The sequence below is a fragment of the Puntigrus tetrazona genome, chromosome 13, assembly GCF_018831695.1.
Source record: "Puntigrus tetrazona isolate hp1 chromosome 13, ASM1883169v1, whole genome shotgun sequence".
Lineage (NCBI taxonomy): Eukaryota > Metazoa > Chordata > Actinopteri > Cypriniformes > Cyprinidae > Puntigrus > Puntigrus tetrazona.
The window spans coordinates 8,642,613-8,663,708 of NC_056711.1; the positions used below are offsets into that span (position 1 = coordinate 8,642,613).

At 38.9% G+C, this 21,096-nt stretch overlaps 2 protein-coding genes across 3 annotated transcripts; one reads left to right on the forward strand and one right to left on the reverse strand.

The window, feature by feature from the left end:
- The first annotated feature begins 2,042 nt into the window (after positions 1–2,042).
- On the forward strand, positions 2,043–4,839 carry il22ra2 (interleukin 22 receptor, alpha 2). The gene is made up of 6 exons (XM_043255499.1): positions 2,043–2,135; positions 2,333–2,465; positions 2,588–2,766; positions 2,972–3,141; positions 3,778–3,947; positions 4,318–4,839. The coding sequence occupies exons 1-5, from the start codon at positions 2,066–2,068 to the stop codon at positions 3,925–3,927; spliced, it is 702 nt and encodes a 233-aa protein (XP_043111434.1). The 5' UTR covers positions 2,043–2,065; the 3' UTR covers positions 3,928–3,947; positions 4,318–4,839.
- Positions 4,840–4,841: 2 nt separating this feature from the next.
- On the reverse strand, positions 4,842–20,977 carry map3k21 (mitogen-activated protein kinase kinase kinase 21). Of its 2 annotated transcripts, XM_043255497.1 has the most exons (11): positions 19,319–20,977; positions 14,906–15,086; positions 14,024–14,172; positions 13,051–13,226; positions 11,593–11,833; positions 11,284–11,406; positions 10,859–10,963; positions 10,201–10,351; positions 9,976–10,070; positions 7,540–8,232; positions 4,842–7,406 (listed from the first exon to the last, which is right to left on the reverse strand). In XM_043255497.1, exons 1-11 carry the CDS (start codon positions 20,079–20,081, stop codon positions 7,021–7,023), a joined length of 3,063 nt encoding a protein of 1,020 aa, XP_043111432.1. In that variant the 5' UTR covers positions 20,082–20,977; the 3' UTR covers positions 4,842–7,020. The 2 variants fall into 2 exon arrangements, with proteins under 2 accessions (XP_043111432.1, XP_043111433.1); XM_043255498.1 differs by lacking the exon at positions 10,859–10,963.
- Between the last annotated feature and the right edge of the window lie 119 nt (positions 20,978–21,096).

Consider the following 21,096-nt stretch of genomic DNA (forward strand, 5'->3'; position numbering starts at 1 on the left):
ATCAGACCCCAAAACATATTTTCGGGATGTTAACATACATTAGTGAACAGTAGCACTCATCGTGTCTATTAAAAAAGTGTTACATTTACATTTTTAGAAATAGAAATGTATTAAATTAGAGTAGAATAGAAATGAAGTCCCACTCAAAAAAAAAAGTAAGCTTAGTTTTGCTATCTGTGTTTAATATAAATGGAAATTTCATCCATTTTATTGAATCGAATTGCAGGACATATGCTAAATGTACTTTTTTTTTTATAAGGCCGTGGCAGTAGTCTGAAATCACATTAAAATATTGCATGATCCTGACCTATATTTAAAAAAACGTAGCTTTTCCTATTTTGGGACAAGGAGAAGTTGTGAGTTGTACGTATGGAATCATTTTCCGCTGTCAAACTGTTATTGTTCCTGTTAAAGGTGTTAGAGACACGTAAGTTTATTTCAACAGAAATGAAAAACCATGACAAAACGGCACAACAGGTATAGCGAGCGTGGCATTTAGCTGGTAATACGTGACATTGTTCATCATATCAGACATGTAAATGCCCTTTTAACAATAAAAGTGAAGTGAAAATGTGAAAAAACAAAGGCTGGGGAACAAAGCGAAAGGTCAGTGTCTTAGCTGGGTTATACAAGCTTAGATACATTTCAAAGACCACGTGAAAAAGGGAAATGTGGTTAGCCATTTTCAAAAGTCATGAAGGTAATAACTGATCTCGCCTTGGCATCGAAGCTCATTAAATTTTATAGAACGGGAATTTCTCTTTCGGGCAGACCTTTGCTTCTTTCCTGTGAATGAACCAGATGTTTATCTAATGTATAGGTCTATTTCAACGAACAGACTCACCTGTCAAGAACAAGATAAAATCACCCTATTTCGTTTCCATGCAGAACTCATGCATCCTGTGGTTAGTGAGCGACAGAGAGGTATTCCCTGACTTCATATGACTTCAGCATGATGTCCATATCCTTACGGAGAAAAAAAAAAACGATTTAAAATCAAGTATAAGCTATTTAGATAAAAGCGTTTCTTCAGAAGTCAATCATTGCGGTTTTGGATCACCATTAACACATTTTGGGATTTAATTTGGGAAACCGAATTTAATTAACAATACATAGATGCATCGGTTTACAAATGTAGGTATTTAGACATCATTGAAGTAAAATTACATAACAATAATATACTGTACATGCATAACAGCCTCAGTGCAGGGTTGCCATTTCTTCACTCAAAAAACTAATTACAACAACATTTGTGCAGTTTAATTCATTAAAATGTGCTAAAGCAACAATTTTTTTACATTTTGCACCATCATAATTTTATTGTGTGCTAATATATATTTACTTTATATTACTGTTTACTTATATTTATTGTGTACTTATATTTATAAAGTTTCGATAATTCGTTTGTGTTAAACACTCAAAACTGCAGTGCATCTTCCCATCATACTTTGCAAGTTTCTACATTAGACAAGTACATTTAGGGAGCGTTTTTCAGTAAAGGGAAAGTGTTTAATGTGACATTTACAGAAGTTTCTGTAATGTCTTTGAATTTTGTGGTTACCATTTTGCAGAAAATTGCGGTCTGTGCTTAGGCTGTGGGCACTCAATCAGCTCAATGACTCTTTTTGTTTATAACTACATATACTTGTTTAAGCATTAGAGAATTAGTTAAGCTTTAGTAAATAAAAAAAATAAATAAAAATCCAACATGAATATTTTTTAAGTTGAACGAACTACATTAAATCAATTTGACTTAAAACAATTAAATTATGTTGACCCAACTTTATTTACTTTTACTTTCTAATTTTGATTATTTATTATTGAAAGATAGATAGATAAATAAATAAGTATTATTTATTCGTTTGTATTCTTATGTTATTTATAAATCTTTTGTTAAATGAAATTGTTTGTAAATAAAAACTACCTTCAATGAAAAATGAGGAGGAATGAATGTATTTTTGGGAATTTGAAAAAAAAAAAAATTTGACGTGTGCCAAAAAGAAGAAGTGTGACTGTTTAAAAAGGCCTCAGATGTAAACCATCGCAAGGTCATTAATCTGTTAACATGAATGCCTTGACTGGACATAAATGCCTGGAACTTGCTTTTACAATGTCACTTCTCTACTGGGCAGACTGTAAGTAACAGCTTGTCTCTTGCACTGAAATTTGATGATCTTAATACTTTTAATATTATCTTCTAAATTATAAACTTCGATACAAACGGTTGAGTTTCAATTCAAGCCTTTAACTTGATCATTGGAAACCTGCATAAACAATGAACATCAACACGCGCAGTATTTTCATCTCAAGTTTCATTTGTACTGTCTTTAAGGCAGCCCCTCTCCGCAGGAAGATTTGGCTCCCCTTGAATTGCAGTTCCATTCTTTGGACTTCAGAAACGTCTTGCACTGGAAACATCCACACAAAGCTGTCAAGAACCTGACGTATTATGTTCAGCATAAAATGTAAGTTTGCACAAAGAATGCAAATTAGGTTTTGAACTAACTTGCCAATATCTGCTCAGATGAAATCCTCGCATTTCAGTAGCTATGCGACGTTTCATATCGCTGACCTCTCTTGATTTCAGATACGGAGACAAGGAGTGGACTAACTCTAAACACTGTCAAGGCGTCCGGTTGCTGGAGTGTGACCTGAGCCAGGCAACGTCCGATCCCAGAGAGTGGTACTACGCCAGGGTCCGTTCCTTGTCCTCTGAGGGCTTCTCCTCATGGGTCCTTAGCCACAGGTTTTACCCTCAGTGGGAAAGTGAGTGTACTAGATCATTTTTCTTCACAAAAGTTTAGAATTGAACTCATTTGTCTGCATTTAAAATGATCTTCCATCTGCATGTGGTAGTTTTGGATATGCATGTGCCGATATAAGAGGAAGAAAGACTACACTGTGTGATTGTGATATTTTGCTTTTCCTTCCCGTGGAACTTATCATCCAATAAACTTCCTCTGAATTACAGCCAATTTTAGCCCACCACAGATAAAGGCCACCGTGACAGGACGGATCATTTCGGTTCAGATCAGACCACCAAGAACACCGCTGCGAGGACAGAGGGGCAATAGGATACGAGTGACTAAACTGCAGAAACTGAAATTCAGAATACACCTAATCCACAATGATGTAGAAGAGGTAAGAGAACTCTTGCTCACAAATGTACAAAACCCTTGTATATGAAGCCTGTATTATAGATATTAAACAACATCACATGGTCAAAGGTGGTGTTGTTCGGATTGTATGCTGTTCGACAAGAAGTACTCACAGTGTTGCCACACAAACGGCTAGGTGCAGTGTCTCATACTTAGAATTTGTGCTCTGCATTTACCCATCCAAGTTTACACACACACACACACACACACACAGAGTAGTGAGAACAACTGAACACACACCATGCACACACTCCCGGAGCAGTGGGCAGCCAATGCTGCAGCACCCAAGGGGGCAGTTGGGGCATTGAGGGTGGAGAGAGCCCTGGTTATTCACTCGCTCCACCAACAATCCCTGCCGGACCTGAGACTCGAACCCACAACCTTCGAATTGTTTGGTATCATCACGTATCTTTATGTACTGCAATTTGTTGCATTCTAGGAAACAATCTGCATATGAAGACTGGCATGCACAGAGCAAAATGCACTTCAACTGGCAGTTGCTTTTCCAAAATGTTTAGAAAATTTAGTAACTGTCCGGCAGCCCAAGCCTCTAATCACTATAGGCCTAAATGACTCCACGCTGCTGAACCTTCACCAAACCCCATTTCTCCCCAAATAGGAAGTTTACGAAACAGACAGTTGCTCCAAGGAGCTCGTGATCGAGGGGTTACGTCCGAAAACCACCTACTGCCTCCAGGCTGTGTCCGTTACCCCTCGCTCAGGCCGCAAAAGCTTACGGAGTCCCAGCACCTGCATCAGCACTTATTGAAGGCTTAGTGTCTCCCACAGGTAAGCCTTACGTAACACGTGATACGGTTTCTTTAGCAAGGGAAACACCTGAGATAAACTATGGTGTCCGTGACAAGTTTTCCGCCTTCGTGCTTTCTCCAAGTTGCCTCCCGGGTATTGATGGTTGGTAGACAAAAAGACGACAAAGTGAGCACAGACACGCTACTTGTTATCCGAGACAGAGAACGCACTCTTGAGACACCCTCAGATCAAGTTCCAACCACCTTAGGATAAATTAGAGCGATTGTCTACTTCGCTAAGAGTTTCAGTTCAGAGAATTTTGAGCAGATACAAGATGCACGTGTATTTTTAGAGTATTTGTGTTATTTCTGGTTTCGATTATAACATTTCTCGTTTTATCTGCCTGCAGGGTAAGGCCGCTTCTGGACCTTTTGTTCAACATGAAAATTACACACATACACACTACACAGTGGAATGCATGCGATTTTTCACCGAGGTCACGTTCACTAGGAGCCTGACTTCGCCTTTAGGTTACATTAAAGCTGAAGTGTGTGATTTCCGCACCACTTGCATCATCACCATCAGCAAAATAATGACCGTTTACACACGGTTTCCTGAACACTGAAATAGTGCCGACCCTCAAAACACACCACTGGTTTGAGCCAACAGCAGTGGAAAGTTTTTTTTTTTTTTTTTTTTCTCAGGGAAATCAACAAATGGCTTACTTGAAGATATTTAGTATTAATTTTGCTTATTATTATTATTATTACTATTAATTAAATTCAGCTTTAAGGCTAACGAGTGTTGAAAATAAAAAACTAACTGTAACATTCAGGGCTGAGAAACGAATGGCAGACAGCAGTACTTGGCTGTTGTGTTACACGGTGTTGTAAATACACAACAAATGACTGAAATAAATGATGAAAAACGATGTTTAAATGTTGTATAAAGTATTTATTGGTCACTTGTGTACAGCAAAATAGTAGAATTTGATATAAATGAGATGATTCTGGGCTCAGCCCTTTTTTTTTTCTTTTTTTTTTTTTTGAGCCCTCCTGGAGCAATTAACCAGTCCACATCCGAACAGAACAGCTTTTAACATTAAATCGGTCACATGGGTAGTAAAACATCGGATAAAACAAAGCTCAATACAAACATACGCTAAAGAGCAAAACCAGCGAAACTATCGGCAGTGCATGTGTACCATGTAACAATCTTTTCACGAAACCGTTTCACAATCCAAGACTTCAGCTTTGGTGAAAACGTAAATCTTCCTGTTTTCGGTCACTCCCACACCCGGGTCCTTCACGTTTGGAAAAAAAAAAAAAAAAAAAAAAAAACGCTTTAAAAGTTTGATCTCTGCAGTTCTCCCACGACGGGAGCAATGATTGTGCTTAAACAATAACACCAGACGAATTCCTTAAAAACAGGCATCACGTTATTACTTCATCTAGTAATGATCATTGCAAGACATAAAAAGGGAGGCACCACAATGTCTCTCCAAGTCCTTTGTTCTCATGAATCGTAATGTGCAGTTGTCTACCTAAACTAAAAGTAATCATTCTGCCTCGATACAGTAACATCATACGTGTAATGAACGATCATCGTGACTCGAAAATCCCAGTGCTACAAAACATATTTTGTTCTTCTTTCTTCAAAACAGCACCACATAATGGGTGTTTTTGAGCAGGAGTCAGTGAGAAAACCTCCGATTAGTTCTGAACAAAAGGTACATTTATGCTGATGTAATTACAGTAAATAATTCTAATCTTTACTACAGCAAGCTTTTCAATACTGAGTTGTTTCTCAAACGCATCTTCACCGACAAACTAAGAGCACGGCACTCTTCCATTTGACAGCCTATAACCTCAAAATAACGAATCAGATCAGTCTCCACAGATACAAAACATTTTAAGCGACACACAGAGAAAACGGAAAAAGCATGACACTGAACCACTTATGTCCGCGATAGACAATGAACAAGTTAATAACTCAGTCTTTTACAAAGGGTAATGATTGATAAAACAGTTCGAATATAATGACGGTTTAAAAAAAAAAAAAAAAAAAAAGCATTTGGGTTTTGCAGAAACTGATTAAATCGGTCGCACACAGTTCAAGCACCAAATCCTGATTGAACGATTATATGATCAGCTATAACTCTAAACATTCTGCATTCATTTTTTTTGTGAACCTACCGCAGCTTAAAAATCAAGCCACTCAGTCGTTAACAGTTTCACGTAGCATTCGGGTGCTTGATGAATCTATCGGTTCAATTCATTTTTAGGTATCGTATAGAGTGGAATGATTTGTAAATAACAGCAATATTGATAGACTAACTAACTAGTAGTTAGTTAATTCATTTATCACTATTTGGCAGCATAATGCAATATCTATATATTTTTGCTTCCCATTTGGGTTATGCAATCTAAAAAGCTACAGGCATGTGTATACCTCTAAAAAGCATAGTTAGATAACATGCATCTGACTTAGAGCTAAAAAAGAAGAGAGTCCATGAGGTTCTTTTCCAATATAACTTTAGGCAAATAATACGTAAAAAAAAAACAAACAAGTAGTAGAAATCTATTTCAAATATAAGAGAGCTAAAACCCTGAAAATGTAATGTATTAGTACAGGAAATATAAAGAGCTATGTTTGGTCAATCACATTAGCTATGCCACTTCATCTGTACAACTATTATTTATATAAACACTGTGGGCCCTGTTTATGCCTTTCATATGACATTACGTGATATGAAATCAAATGCCTGAACACTTTAAAAATCAGTAGTTTCTTACAGAATCTGCGATCTTGTTCATCAGTGTAAAAGGTTCACAAATCAAGTCACTTTGTAAAAACTATAAACCAGCAATTCTACTGTAAATCCAGTGGAATGTTGATCATTCACTTCATATATGTCACTTCATATTAAATTACATATCAAAGTAAACAGCATATAAATAAAAGTACCACAGAACATCTCCAGCAGCAATGGCTCAAATATAGATCAAAGGCCATGATGTTAATCTTGGGGAAAAAAACAACAACAACTAAACGTCATGTTGAACAGACAGATTCAAGACAGAAAAAAGACTGTTCCAGATGCAGCTTATTTTCAGGATAAAAACTCTTTCTCCAGTTCAAAGACAGACGGTCGGCTTGGTGTGCTCTGTATTCGACAGAGGGGAACTGTGCAGTCTCGTTTTTGACCCTCTGTGTCCATATCCAGCAAAGAGCAGCCCATTTTGACCTCTGAGGGGAGGACCATGTCCAAATTTTGGGCACTCTTTTCCCCAGAGTAGTGCCCGAGAGAATAGCTCTTATTGCGGCTCTTTAGAAGACCCCAGGAGTGAGGTTTGCTTCTCAGGGAAAGCGGCCTGGGTCTAGATGCTGATTCCTTGGAGGCTTGCTTCTCCTGAGCAGGCTCTCTGTCAGCCTTCTTCTTCAGGGAAGTGGTAGAGAAATCAGCAGGACTAGGCTGGGAGCTACTGCTGCCATTAACTTAAGCAAAGAAAGCAGCATCATTAATAAACAATATTTGTAAACAAAACTTTACTTGTATGAGCTAATGCAGTAATGAGTGAGAGTGAGAGTGAGAGAGAGATTTCCTTAAAAAAAACAACACATCACTTACTGGTCTGACACACAGCAGGGCTGGACTTCTTTCTCCTAAGCCGAGAGCTGGATCCAGAAGTATGATCTTGTAGAGGGGCTGAGAGAGGGCCGTCACTAGTGCCTATATTCTGATGTGTCTGGGAATGGCTAGCCGGAGACTCGTTCACTAGGTTATACCTAGACCCCTCAAAATCTGACTGCAGGAGGCACTTAGTGGAGTTGCACTCAGAAATCGATGACATGGCGAGCAGGTTTACGGGTCCTGGGGTAACCTCATCCTTGCGCGAGCGCCCACCGGGGGGGCTGGTGCTTCGACGGAAGCGAGTGGCGCGCTGAAACAGGCCCTCGCGCTTTTTCTTCTCCTCACGTGGCTCTGGCTCCTCATTAGCAGCACCTTTACAAACCTCCCGCAGGTCGAAGCCGAAGGCCACGGAAGCCAGGATGGAGGCGCAGCCATAGAGAACAGTGTCTGTGCGCCGGCGCGTGGTGCTACGCTTCAGGCTGTTGGTGGGTGTGTGCTGCGGCGTGGTGCTGGTGGAACTGGTGGAGGTTGCTGGGTCCTCCTGGCTCTCACCTCCACCAGCCGGCCCCTGGCACTCCCCCTGCTCATCCTTCCACAGAGGTAGATCAATATACACCTGGTTGGGGAACTTGAGTTGCTTTGGTTTGTTTTCAGATCCATCAGCAGAGCACACCTCATCTTTTTTGCTTCCTGCAAAACAATATAAAACAAGCTAATGAAGTTAACAAGTAAAATTTTGTGGGGCATCAACTAAAAATTCTTAATCAGAAAAAACGATGTGTGAAAAAAATAATCACTGATTTCAAAAAAACAAACATTTAAGCAGCAAAACATTGATAATAATAATATCAATAATAATAAATGTTTATTAAGATCCAAATCTGCATAATAGAATTATTTACGAAATATCATGAGACAGTCTGGAGAAATAAATGCTGAAAATTTGGTTTTGCCATCAGCAATTAATTTTATATTTTAAACAGTATTTCAGAATATTACTATGTTTTTGATTAAATAAATGTAGCCTTCAGGAGGATAAAAATGGTTAAAAGGGTTTTACAGTTTAAATAAAAATAGACTGCCATAGAAAAAAAGACTAGATAAAATCCCCAAAATTGTGCAGATTTTAGTAGTTAAATAAATTCACCAAAATACAGCAGAACACTACACAAAAACAGGTGCCGTGATACAGTGGCTGTGTGTGAAATCGGCTCCTACACCCCCACAAAGGGCTTTATTTGAGGGGACAGCAGTTTATAGTGGCGTCCAAAACCATAGAGGATTATTATGAGTGCACTTATTCAATCCCATAATTCACCATGAATGAATTTCAGCATCTTGCCTAAAGATGGCGCCTACAGCTGAATCATACATCCATTTTCCAAACTGCTGATCCAATGTGGGTACAGTTTAGCATGGTACAGGGGCAAATGTATTTTTACTTGAATATTAAAAATAGTTTAATTAAGGTTTATACACTACCAATCAAACGTTTGGAACAGTAAGATTTTAAAAAATTTGTAGATGATTCTTATGTTTATTAAGGCTACATTTATTACATCAAAAATATAGGGAAAAAAATGGCAAAGCTGAATTTACTCCAGTCTTCAATGTCACATGATCTTACAGAAATCATATGCTCATTTATTTTCAGTGCTGGAAACTGCTGTGCTGCTTAATATTTAAGATTCTTGAATGAATAAAATGTTAAATAGAAGAGCATTTATTTTAAATAGAAATTCTTTCTAACAATATACATTACCATTCAATAATTTGGGGTCTGTAATTTTAAGAAATAAAAAAAATTATTTAGCTAGTATGTGTTAAATTGATTAGAGGTTAGCGCAAATATTTATATTGTTAGAAAATATTTATATTTTTAAATAAATGCTGTTTTATTCATTAAGGAATCAAAAAGCCATCACAGCTTTGCCAACATTGATCATTTTAATAATAAATCAGAAGATTTTTCAAGAATCAATCACTTTGGACTGTGGATTAAATGATTGTAAATTTACCTTTGCGTCACATAAATGATTTATAGTTTAAATTATTTAGATTTATAGTTTATTATTTAAATGTATTTATCTAGTTTAAAGTATATTAAAATAGAAACCCATTATTTTAAAATGGTAAAAAAATATATATATATATCAAATAATTGCAGCCTTGAAACATCTTTAAAAAAAATATTCCAAATCTTACTGTTTCCAACCTTTGACAGGTAGTGTACATGCTAGTTTCCATGACAGAGTTCAACATAAATCTCTGACTCAGAATTCGCTCACTCGTTTACATTCACACCTTTAACAGAGAACAGTAAATGAGGATATGGGGTGCGATTTTTAAACACAGCTGGGGATTAAAAACATGTTCTTTGTAACATGACTAAAATAACACAACGAGTTAAAAAGTAAGATGAGTTGTCTTTACCTTGTTCTGCAAATAATGCAGCCAATGGAACAGATTTCTGGGACTTCATAAGACTAGTGGACCAGGGACTGCTTCCATCTGAAAGAGGTCGAATTCTGAAAACAAAATAACAGCGACACCCACAATTTATTACTCATAAGAACACACCGGAATCATCAGATTTACAGAATCATTAAAAAGACATAAATGACACATTTGAAACAAAAAACACTTTTTTTTCCTAACCTTTCAGCACAATTTCCTCTTTCCTTGGTCTGCACAGAGCTTGGCCCCCATGTGCGGCCCTTCTTCTTAAACCCTTTCTTAACATCTTCAAACTCCTCAGGTTTGTAATTGGTGCTTCGACCCCATGTCCTATTGCTCTCATCCAAGGTCACTAAAGATGAAGATGAAAAGAATTTGAAACAGAATTGCTAATAGTAACAGAAACGTTCTTAACTGACATTCCGGGTATGAGATTCAATATATTAGTCCTTCACAGCAGAGCAGCAACAAGCTTTATTTAGAGGAAAAAAAAAGACAACCTCCACCACCCAGCAACACAGAGATGGAATTATCACTTGTGAACAAGTGTTAGATCATTGCAATCATTCTCAAAAATGGTTAATGGAGCTTCGGGAAGATCATTGGTTTGACCTTCAACTATTAAAGCACCAGCTCAAAGTCCGCCAAAATGTTCTTGATCCCCAAAGGCAGTAGAAGCAAACTCATTATATACCATTAAAACTTCAAAAGCATCAAGCAATGTGTTATGAGAATCATTGGTATCCCAAAGTCATCACAGCAAACAGAGATGCTGTGAAGCCAGAGCAGTGGTGATCAGGAATCACAACAACACACAGTTAGATGAGGTGGCTTTGTCTCACAGGACCAGTGTCCTTGCCTTTCTTCCTAAACCCGCTAGGTGGTTTACACTCGCTTGTGATATCCACATCCTGGTGATACACAAACATACTGCCCCTTCGGCTAGTGTCACTTGGGTGGCTCACTGATGGGAAGAAAACATGTTACAAACATGTTACAAAAAGGACTCAGAGTGGCAATGACCTGGATGGGTTTTTTTTTTTGGTAAATTCATTATTTTTACTGTATTGAAACCAATTCTGATATTAGTTTACGACAAAGGTGTTAGCTTGAATTTCAGTTTCTTGAAGAAAATAAGTTGTGGAACTTCCTTTTAATAATAAATAACATTAAACTTCCAAACCTATTGCAAAAAGCAATATTTCTGATGTTTTTTAGCCCAAAAAACTGTAAGATTTTAATCCAGCAGATGTTGTATGAATGTGTAAAACTGTAGCTGCTTACACTGAATGGCTCTGAGGCGAGGGATCAGTGTAGGGCTGCTGGGAGGGCTGGAGTTGTTGCTGTTGAGGCTTCTTCTCTTGTCCATAGTCGGAGAGGCCTGAACCGTGATTTTATGCTGAAAATCTGTTGAACACAAATAAGGATATGTAGTATTTAACGCACTTTTAACATATCTACTTCAGTCAAATGTTACAGTATGTTTTCTCACATAAGTGTATTTCACAACCCTAAGAGAAAATCTCAAAAACAATTTATGGAGAGACATTAATGTAATATTCGCGCTACACTAAAAATTCATACAGCTCTAACCTGAGGGTAAGCTGATGCGGTTGCCATCTTTGAGTTTGAGGCGGCTGCGTTTGAACTTGCCCTTTCGTTTCTTAACATTGGGCTTGTCCTTGTTGAGTTGGAATATGAGGATGTTGAGCTCACGCTCAAGCACATTAATTTCCCGCTCAGCCAGCTGCTGTTCCCTTCTCTTCAACAGCTCTTCATGAGACTTCTGCTGAAGGGCTGCTCGCGTCAGCTCCTCCTCACGTGAACGGAGCTCCTGGTGGTGTGAAGAACATTTGTGACATTTGGTAAAGAATCTATTAACAGTGCATCTAAACAACATAATGATGGGGAATAATGACAGAATTTATTTATAGAATTCATTAAGTTTTTTGATATACTGAAACACTGCCTAGAGACGAAAGATTGAACAGTTCTCATGTTTATGATTCTACTTTCTACAAGAGAAAGAGAGACAAAAACCCATCAATGGTATGAATGGCAGTTTCACTTCCTCTGGCCTTGGAGGACAGAGCTCAGGTTCCTTTCTGCTTTAAACAGCTCATTTCAGATCAGTCTTTTCTTGGTTTTACCCTTGAGCGTCACAAACATACTATAATGTGAGACCTGTGAGTGAGTTATTCACACAACAACGGCACAATTTATGAGATATACATTTTGAAAATAAATACTTACAAACTGGTGGTTTTCTTGTTCTCTACATTTCACTTTTGCTTTGGCTTACACTTTAAACTTCAATATGGCAATGAAAATCTGCCTTTTGCTCAAAAGAATCAATCACCTTTATGATGGAGTGAGTTTACTCCTCCAAATCTTTTGAGCAGAATAATCCACATGCATAAAACTTGCAGGCAGAATTGTTAAGCATTAATCAAAACAGTTTTCCGGCCACATGGAGTAAAGCCGTTTGGCCTAATCTCTTATGAATAACTTCTGTAAGAAGCTTTGGGGCAGTCTGCCAAGAAACACACTTGGGCAGATGATTTAGACAATTCATTAATGAATGAACAATTTGTTCGTTTACTAGCGAGAAAAAGTTTTGGACATTCCTTGTCATGTAACAAGGAAATCATTTATGCAAGAAGACTTTAGTCATCAAAAAATATTCCCTGATTATGAATGCGCGTGGAAAATAATGTCAGAGTTTCTACATGATGTTTTAGCTGACTTGCAGGAAAGGGCATTCTTGATCAACCAACGGCAAATCCTTTTCAACATAGCAAGCTGCTAGGACTGAAAGCAGCTTATCATATTAACTTTATCAAACGCTTAAGGCCATTTCATTGGTAATAGATGGCTTTAAGAGGATAAGTTCAACCAAATACAGCTACCCTATTAAAAACTTGAACACCGAAAACGAAATAGGTCCACCGTCTCATTATAAAAACAGTCTTTGGCACACAAATCAAAACGTACAGTGTATGTAAAACAAGCTCAGAAATAAACAAGCCAACTAAATCTTGATCCACTGACCTTTTCTTTAGTGCGTAGCTCATCAAACATCTCTTGGATCTCTATTCTCCAGTCCTCCTGCATGGAGTGGAAGGAGTCCTGTGGCATGGTGGCCATCACCGCCTCTTCTATAGCAGTCAGCTGCTCCAAGATGGATGCAAAAGACGGACGGATGTGTGGATCCTGCTCCCAGCATTCTAGAAGCACAAAATGTGTTAGAATCCCATTGGTTATCATTACAGTGACAATTGCTGATTGCAGTGGGAGTTTATCACAGTCAAGCTCTGTTCATGCAACTAGCACAGTAACATGATACTATTCGTGTCAATATAGAGCTGCCTATTTATGCAAAATAGTCATGTCTAATGGCACAACAAAGATGAGAAACGTTTAACTTTATGAAAATAAACAGCATCTTTTGGGAACAACAAAGTCAATGGAGATCAGATCACCCATCTCAGAATGAAAAATTACAGTATGAAGCAACTTCACTCTTCTATATGATGTGTATGGAAAAAAAACAAAAACATACCGGTATATAATTAGATAATGTGTGGAACTGTCTGTGGTCTCAGTGAGTTTGATTGATACAATAATTATATGATGCATTGCAATGAGCTGTTTAGTATTGATGCAGATGCCTTTTGTCATTTTCATGATCAAGTACAGTTCAAACTGTATTTTAATTAACCATTCATCTGGGTAAAGATTCAATTAACTACCACTAAAATAACAGCAGCAGGATTTTCTTTTGTGACAAGAAAATGTCTAGACAAATGAAAATCTCAAAATACATAATCTATGATGTCTACCAATAACTTTAGAGTTACAGCACTCATTAGGAGCACCAAGAACCAAAGTACAAAGAAACACTGGTGGTGTAAATAGGCCATCAGTGATTAAATGTCTAAAAATGTCATGCCATACAATCACATATAGTGAACCACTTTATAAACAAGCATGAACACCATCAGTGAACTACTGACAGACCTACCCTCCATGAGCTTAGCAAAAGGTTCAGGACAAGTAGATGGAATGGGAAGGGTTAATTTGTTGACAGCCACTCCATATGCAACTGCCAAACCGTCAATGCCACGGTAAGGAACCTCTCCAGTCAGTAATTCCCAAAGGAGGACTCCGTAGCTGGAGAGAGAGCAGAATACATTAGAGAGGTGTCAGTGTAGTATTTATTGGTACTAATCACACAAATGGACTGAAAGAACGGTTCTTATGCACGATACTAACAAGAACTGGGAAAAACAACGTTCTAGCAATGTCAGGAAAGAAAGAAAAGAGAAGTGAAACCAATCATGTGTTGGCATACAGTAAGCAACGTTTGACCAGAGTGACGTAAGAACTTATGGAAAAAGATGAATCTTCACATTTAGCTTTCACAAACAGGGTAAAAGGGCAGCTGGATCACCACCAAAACACTGTTCTAATTCAAACTGCCCTAAAGTTTGTGTTAACCACAAAACAAAATCAACCACAGCACATTCCAAGCCGTTACAAAACCTGCCAGCCTACACAGGGAGTTTTATTTAATGCTGTATTCGAATCGAAACGGATTCTCTTAAGTGACTGATTTGGAACACTTCCAATACAGTTTGGAGCTGGCAAGCTAAAGACACAATATTCTAATGTGTTTGTAGTCAACATTGGGTAAAATTTAGTCAGTGCGTATTTACATTAAAAACAATAATTATATTAAAACAGCTAAAATTGTGTGTCATAGGACAATTACCTTGCCTGCATATTGAAAAGCTGGCAGTGCTCCTACGATGCCAGAGTGATTGTGCCTAACCTCAAGTAACTAATTCACTATAATAACACGCTTTGTGCTCAACATTGCAATTAAGTTAAAATAACAGCTTACCTCCAGACATCACTCCCTTTGGAAAACAGAGAGGACTTGATGACCTCAGGAGCCATCCAGGAATAAGTGCCAGCTGCACTCATTTTGGTCGTTTTATGCCACTCACGGGCCAGGCCAAAGTCAGTAATCTTCAGTGTTTTTCGACCAATGTCATCATTCTCAATTTTTTCAAGTAATAAAACTGAAAAAAAAAAAAAAAAAAAGAGAAAGAAGAAATGTTTTTGTCATTTGTACTATATTAGTAAAAAAATGCATTGGGAGAAAAACACATAAAAATAATGAAAAAAAAAAAAAAAAAAAAAAAAAAAGCGACTGGGCCGTTTATATCAGCCACTTTAAGGTATGATGGGAATGTTTTCTATGTGTGAGGCTAAGCCTTTGAGCATTTATGTCAATGAATAACAATACAAGAATGCTAAGAGGATGCTCATATTTCCACTCTTTTATCATGAAGTGAAATCTTCAAGGACAGAGGCCTACATGAAGAACTCTAAGAGACATACAAGTCGCTCTAGTTTACAATACAGTCTCGTACCAAATGACAAACAACATGAGAATGTAGGCCAGCTTGCTTTGAAGTGAGGAACATCCTGAGGTCAGGAGTAGTATTATTTCTCACCGGTTCTGTCCTTGACAATTATCCAACTTGAGACCTTTATCAACATCACTATGTAATAAATAGGGTTGATAACTACGTGTCCGACCTTGACTCCCTTTTCCATCATGACCTGAAGGGGTAACTGTGTATTCTTACTTGTGGACACATTTCATTAAACACATTCTATCTTTTCCAGGCTTTAACCAATGTACAGTGGCGAAGAACGGCCTTGACTACACTTCCAATTTATGAACACGTTACGAAGCAAGACATTAAGTGTAATTGTCTTACATTTTTATTAAAAGATATTCACCCGTTCAGTTATCAGAAATCAATGTTTATTTAAGCAGTAAGCTAGAGGAAGCCATCTAATCAGAATCTAAATCTATTTTCACAATGAGGATCTTAGTTCCTTTACAATAAACCATAAGCATCCTTAATCCATAAACATGCTGGACACTGCAAATAAAAAGAACCCAAAAGAAATTCATGTAAAATTCTCTAATCTTTAATTTTGAGACAAACACGAAAATTCGGATTCCATTTTGAACAGGTTTCACCTGTTTTGATGCTTTCAGAATAATCTCAGCTGTTGGTTTTTTATGAACTTCTAGGTTTCCCTTCCATGAAGTAACAACACGAGTGCAAACAACTGTTTAAAATGTAATTAAATGACTCACCCACAACCTATTGAACGATCAATTTTAATATTTTATACATTTCAGTAAACTGGTTGGTTCAATCTGAATGCTGTCTTATAAATAAGATCCACATTTTTCTGTTAACCTGAAAAACTAAATAAATGTTAAATCAATATAAACTAACTTGCAGTGCTTCAAAACAGTCCTGCTCTGAGTTGCTCCCAAGTCTTTTCTTTGCTCAGATTTCTATGGTGTCCGTTTTATAGGGCAGAAAATCATCTTTAGATCATGAGACAATAACCACTGCCTGTAGTATGTTCGCCACGGTCCCTCTCTATCCCTCCAACAAGGCCATTGTTCTCTACACTGTCAGTCAGAAAGAGTGTGTGTGTGTGTGTGTGTGTTTTGGAGAGTACACATGCTTGAGATTCCTTAACGTTTCACTTCATGTGCCTGAAATTACAAAACTGAGTTTTGAAGTGTGGCACAGTGCCGAGTTTCACAGGGGCTGCTGGCTACAGTTCTGCAATATTCTTTACCCCCAATCAGGGGAAGCTCCCTGTCTTGGAGAGAAAACAGCAGCCATTGAGGAGATTAAAAATAATGAAAATAAGCCTTTCAGGCCCAGGAGTCGGAGCATTCTCGGGTTGGCAGTCACCTAGCAACCAGTGCTTGACCATTCCATTGTGCAAACTTATGTTAAGCTTTTGCCCCCTCGTTAGCGACATTCCTTTGAGTGAGGTATTAAAAGATTAGGGCACAAAAACATCATTTCTCTCAGTATTTGCTATATCTTAAAGACAATCATTGATCAGATAAGCAAGAGTGGGCACAAAGCAAATCTGATTTCATTTCTTGCTTTTTGAGAGACTACCGTTTGACTTTGCCGTTTGTGCCTCCCTAAAAATGTACCCTCTACCTTTAACCTGCTAAACAATATACTGCAACCTGAATGGGCAAAGAGTCCCTCTTAAGAACATGGCAGAAAGGGTCTGCCTCATGAGGGGTGGGTGTCTTGAGTGCAGCACTGAGCAAACACACGTTATTTTTTCAATTAAGGTCAGCAAGCTTCCAGTGTTGTTTGTCACAATCCTGTGGAGAGATGAACAAACTGAGTTGCGTTAACAGTAGCACTGCCACGCTGAACGGGGGCAGGGTGCCACATTGCATCTATTGTTGATAGTGGAATGTCGTCTATTTTATTGTTCTGGATATACGTTGCTAATTTAACAGAGAAAATGACACGGTAATAACACACATTTGCAGAAATCTCTCTCTCACAAACAGATATAATTGTTACACATCCTTAAAAACTCTTTTCCACTAAAAATGCAACTGCTGAATAGATTTCCATTATCAGGTCGATGTTACCAGCTGATCAAATTTGTACAGCATTCAAGACTATATTTGAGTTTACAGATTTTTGTGAAACTTGGTCAAACAACATCTGAAATGCCTCTTTTAGGTATTGGTTAACCAATGTATAGCATACCTGAGGCAGATAAGCATTAGGGTCTTTCCCAACTCCATCTATGACTAAGAAACATGATAGGACAATCCCACAGTCATGCAGTATCCCTTGCAGCTATAGTTTTGTTTTAGAGAAAGAGCAAATATCCCCATTTACATGAAAGAAACTCTCTCTATAAACATCTATACACGACGATACTCACCACCAGTCATAATGCACAAAAAAACATGTAAAAGACTGTATTAAACGAACGAATTATCAAAATATTCAGATGTAATGACTCTTCGTGCAGACAAATTTTCAGATTTTCTTAACTCTGTCAGCAGATAGGCAGTTTCTCAAAAGAGCACACCAGCTGTTCAAACTCTAACCTCTTAGCTTCACAACCGCCTACCCAGGGTCACACTTATTCAGAAGAAATCATTTCTGGGTTTGAAGATGGCTAGTAGCTTATCACTTGTTGCCTGTGCTACTCTAGAACAAGAAACCCTGCTGATGTTCATGACTTGGATCCACTGCTGAAGTGCAGGTGCAGTTTTCAAACAGCCTGCTGTTTTGTCAGAGACAACTGGGGTGTGGAGAAAAAACGCAACCTTAAATCTTCTAATGACTTTAGGGCCAGCATTTACAAAGCAAGGCAATTTCACCATCTCAGTTAAGCATTCTGGCCCAGATGTACATGTATATGATGGGGAATGAGGGTTCAATGGCCGTTTAACCACTGGTTATTTTATTGTAAATGTGCAAAATTTACATTTTAGTCATTTAACGGTGCTTTTTACAATACACAGTGGTTTAAAGCAGCTTTACAGAATAAAATAATGTTAATAGTTATAATTTATTCATGCTTTGGCACATTTAGCAGAGCTGGGAGAGAATATAGTATTTATAATATAATATAATATATGGCATACTTGTATATGTATAAACACAACACATTTAGGGACTAAATAACTGGATGGTATGTATGCAGATAAAATTGGATATTATATGCAACTTTATAAAGAACAGTGTGATAATACAATGTCTTTTGCAATATAAATTCACATTTATTCAGTTAGCAGTTGCTTTCATCTAAAGCTTTAGAAACGAATAACGCACACGATCCATTTTAGGGTAAAGTTTTAAACATGATCTAAAATAGTAAAAGCAAAGAACAGGAAGGGATTTACAAAGAAGCTTTTTAAATATTTAAAAACGTGCAGCTTAGGAAGCACTCTAAGATGAGCGAATGCTGAAGTTGCCAGAAGGACTTGGAAGGATCCAGTGTCTTTAACATCAACTACAAAGGCTCCATTCAATCTCAGAGCATCCATCAATTTTATAGCTTTTCTTCTGGGGTTAGATTTCACTAGCTAGTGGCTTCCTTTGAGAATCATATTGCTTTTAGCTAGAAGATAGTGTCCACGTTTCCTTACTCGACTACACGCAGGTTGCATTAATTACAGACAGACGAAATATTCCTAGATGACCTTAGATTGTAAGGATGGTTAGGTGTTCCCCTCCATTTGGGGTCAAACAGGGGCTTATATGGAAAAAAGGTTGATGTACTAATGATAAGCTTTGTAAACGATTAATGATTAACGTGCTAATTGCGAAAGGAAATACCAATGCGACAAGCTTGTGTGTGCTTCTACAGTAGAGCAAATACCTGCAATTCTCGGTGGAGATAAGGAGGCATTAACGAATGCGTGATCACTTACTGTTGCTGGACTTGAGGTCTCGGTGAATAATGGGAACCACAGCCTCCTCGTGGAGATACTGCATGCCTCTGGCGATCTGGACGGCCCAGTTCACGAGGATGTGAGGGGGGATCCTCCTGCCCGTCAAAGCGCGGTTCAGGGTCCCTCCTCGGGCATATTCCATAACCAAACACAAATTAGGCTCCTCCAAACACACCCCCTCCAGTTTAATAATATTAGGATGCTGAAGCATGGAGAAAAGTTTGGCTTCTTGCTTAACACTGTCTGCAGTCGCTTTAATGTCCTCGTCGGGGTCCTGTCGAGCTGCCTTCACCGCGACCTCCTGGTCTTTCCAGGTCCCCCGGTAGACTTTGCCAAACCCACCAACGCCGATGATTTCTTGCAGGACAAGTTCAGAAAACGGTATTCGAACGGGAGCGGAAGGGTCGCTCTCGCGAGCCCCCACCGCCCTGTAAATGGCCGGTTGGTAAGTAACATAATTAGACGGGAAGATGCCCACGCGATGGTTAATTTTACCAGTCCACCAGCCTTCGTCTCCCGAGATGGCAGCGTCCTTGGACAGGACTTCCACCACGTCTCCTCGCCGCAGGCTGAGCTCGTCCTCCCCGCTGGCCTCGTAATCAAACACCGCGGTCCAGAGCGAACGGGGACACACGGGCGCAGAGTGAGCCCAAGCCCCCGAGCCGGAGGACTCCGTCCAGACATGGTCTTGGAGGCTCAGGCGCCCCTCACCGTTTGGGAAAACGGCCTGGGGAACATCCATGTCTCGGTGCCTGCAGGAGCACCATAGGGTGCCGTGATGTCAAATCAAAGTAAACTAGTCTTGTAGGCGTATTCCTCAATGACACATACACACAAAAAAGTTCCCAAGAACCCCAGTCAGGTCACTTTATACCATTAATGGAGAGTCGGTCAGGTTAAATCCGGCTTAATAGAGGTTAAGGGACGCATTGCTTTGTTTCCACGTAAGCCAGATAACCAGTCTGGGAGAGCGAAGCGTCTCTGAAGCAGGGACATCAGCGTTAGCCGGAACACTCGCGACGCTAACTCTTTTTAACATTACTTTTGAGAGTGAACGCTACATTATCGGTCTAGCGATTGAAGCGCAACCAGATGTCCAAAAGAATATAATCTTCGTAAAAGATGACGGTAAACAACATACCTAACCGGGAAAGTTTTCAAGCCGTGAGGCTACAGGTGCAAAGTACCTGCTCATCCCGGGCGAATGAATCGAGCTAAATATACACGCGATTAATTCACCACCTAAGATAAGTCACCAATTAACTCGAGCGCGTATATGTCCAGAACCTCCACAGAGACCGTCTCCGGCTAGTTGAAGCACTTTACGCGAGCAGGCTAAAGAGCCGTGCTAACGCGTTAGCTCTCTCTCCGAACTTCACTAACTATTAACCGCGGCTCCCGAAATTCCGCCGTCGCCAAGGACTCGTCACGCGCGAGCGAAAGGAAACGCTCAGCGGAGTCAGTCTGGCGCGCACTTCGCTCATTCACCAGCGTTACAAAAACGGCGTTTCCCCCTCTCGCGTAGATCCAAAGACTTTTTTTTTTTGGAGCAGCTTAAACTTTGCTTGGTAAAGTCTATGCGCGTACCGCCATCGCTTCTCCGCTCCTCCAACTCGACTGACCCCAGAGGAGAGAAGGAAAAGGTGGCAGTGGATTGGCTGCACGAGTTCACGTGACACTCTGCGTGAGCGCAAAACAAAAGTGGGAACTGAGCACTTTACTTTTTTTTTTCTTTTTTTTTGATCTGCGGTGTTATG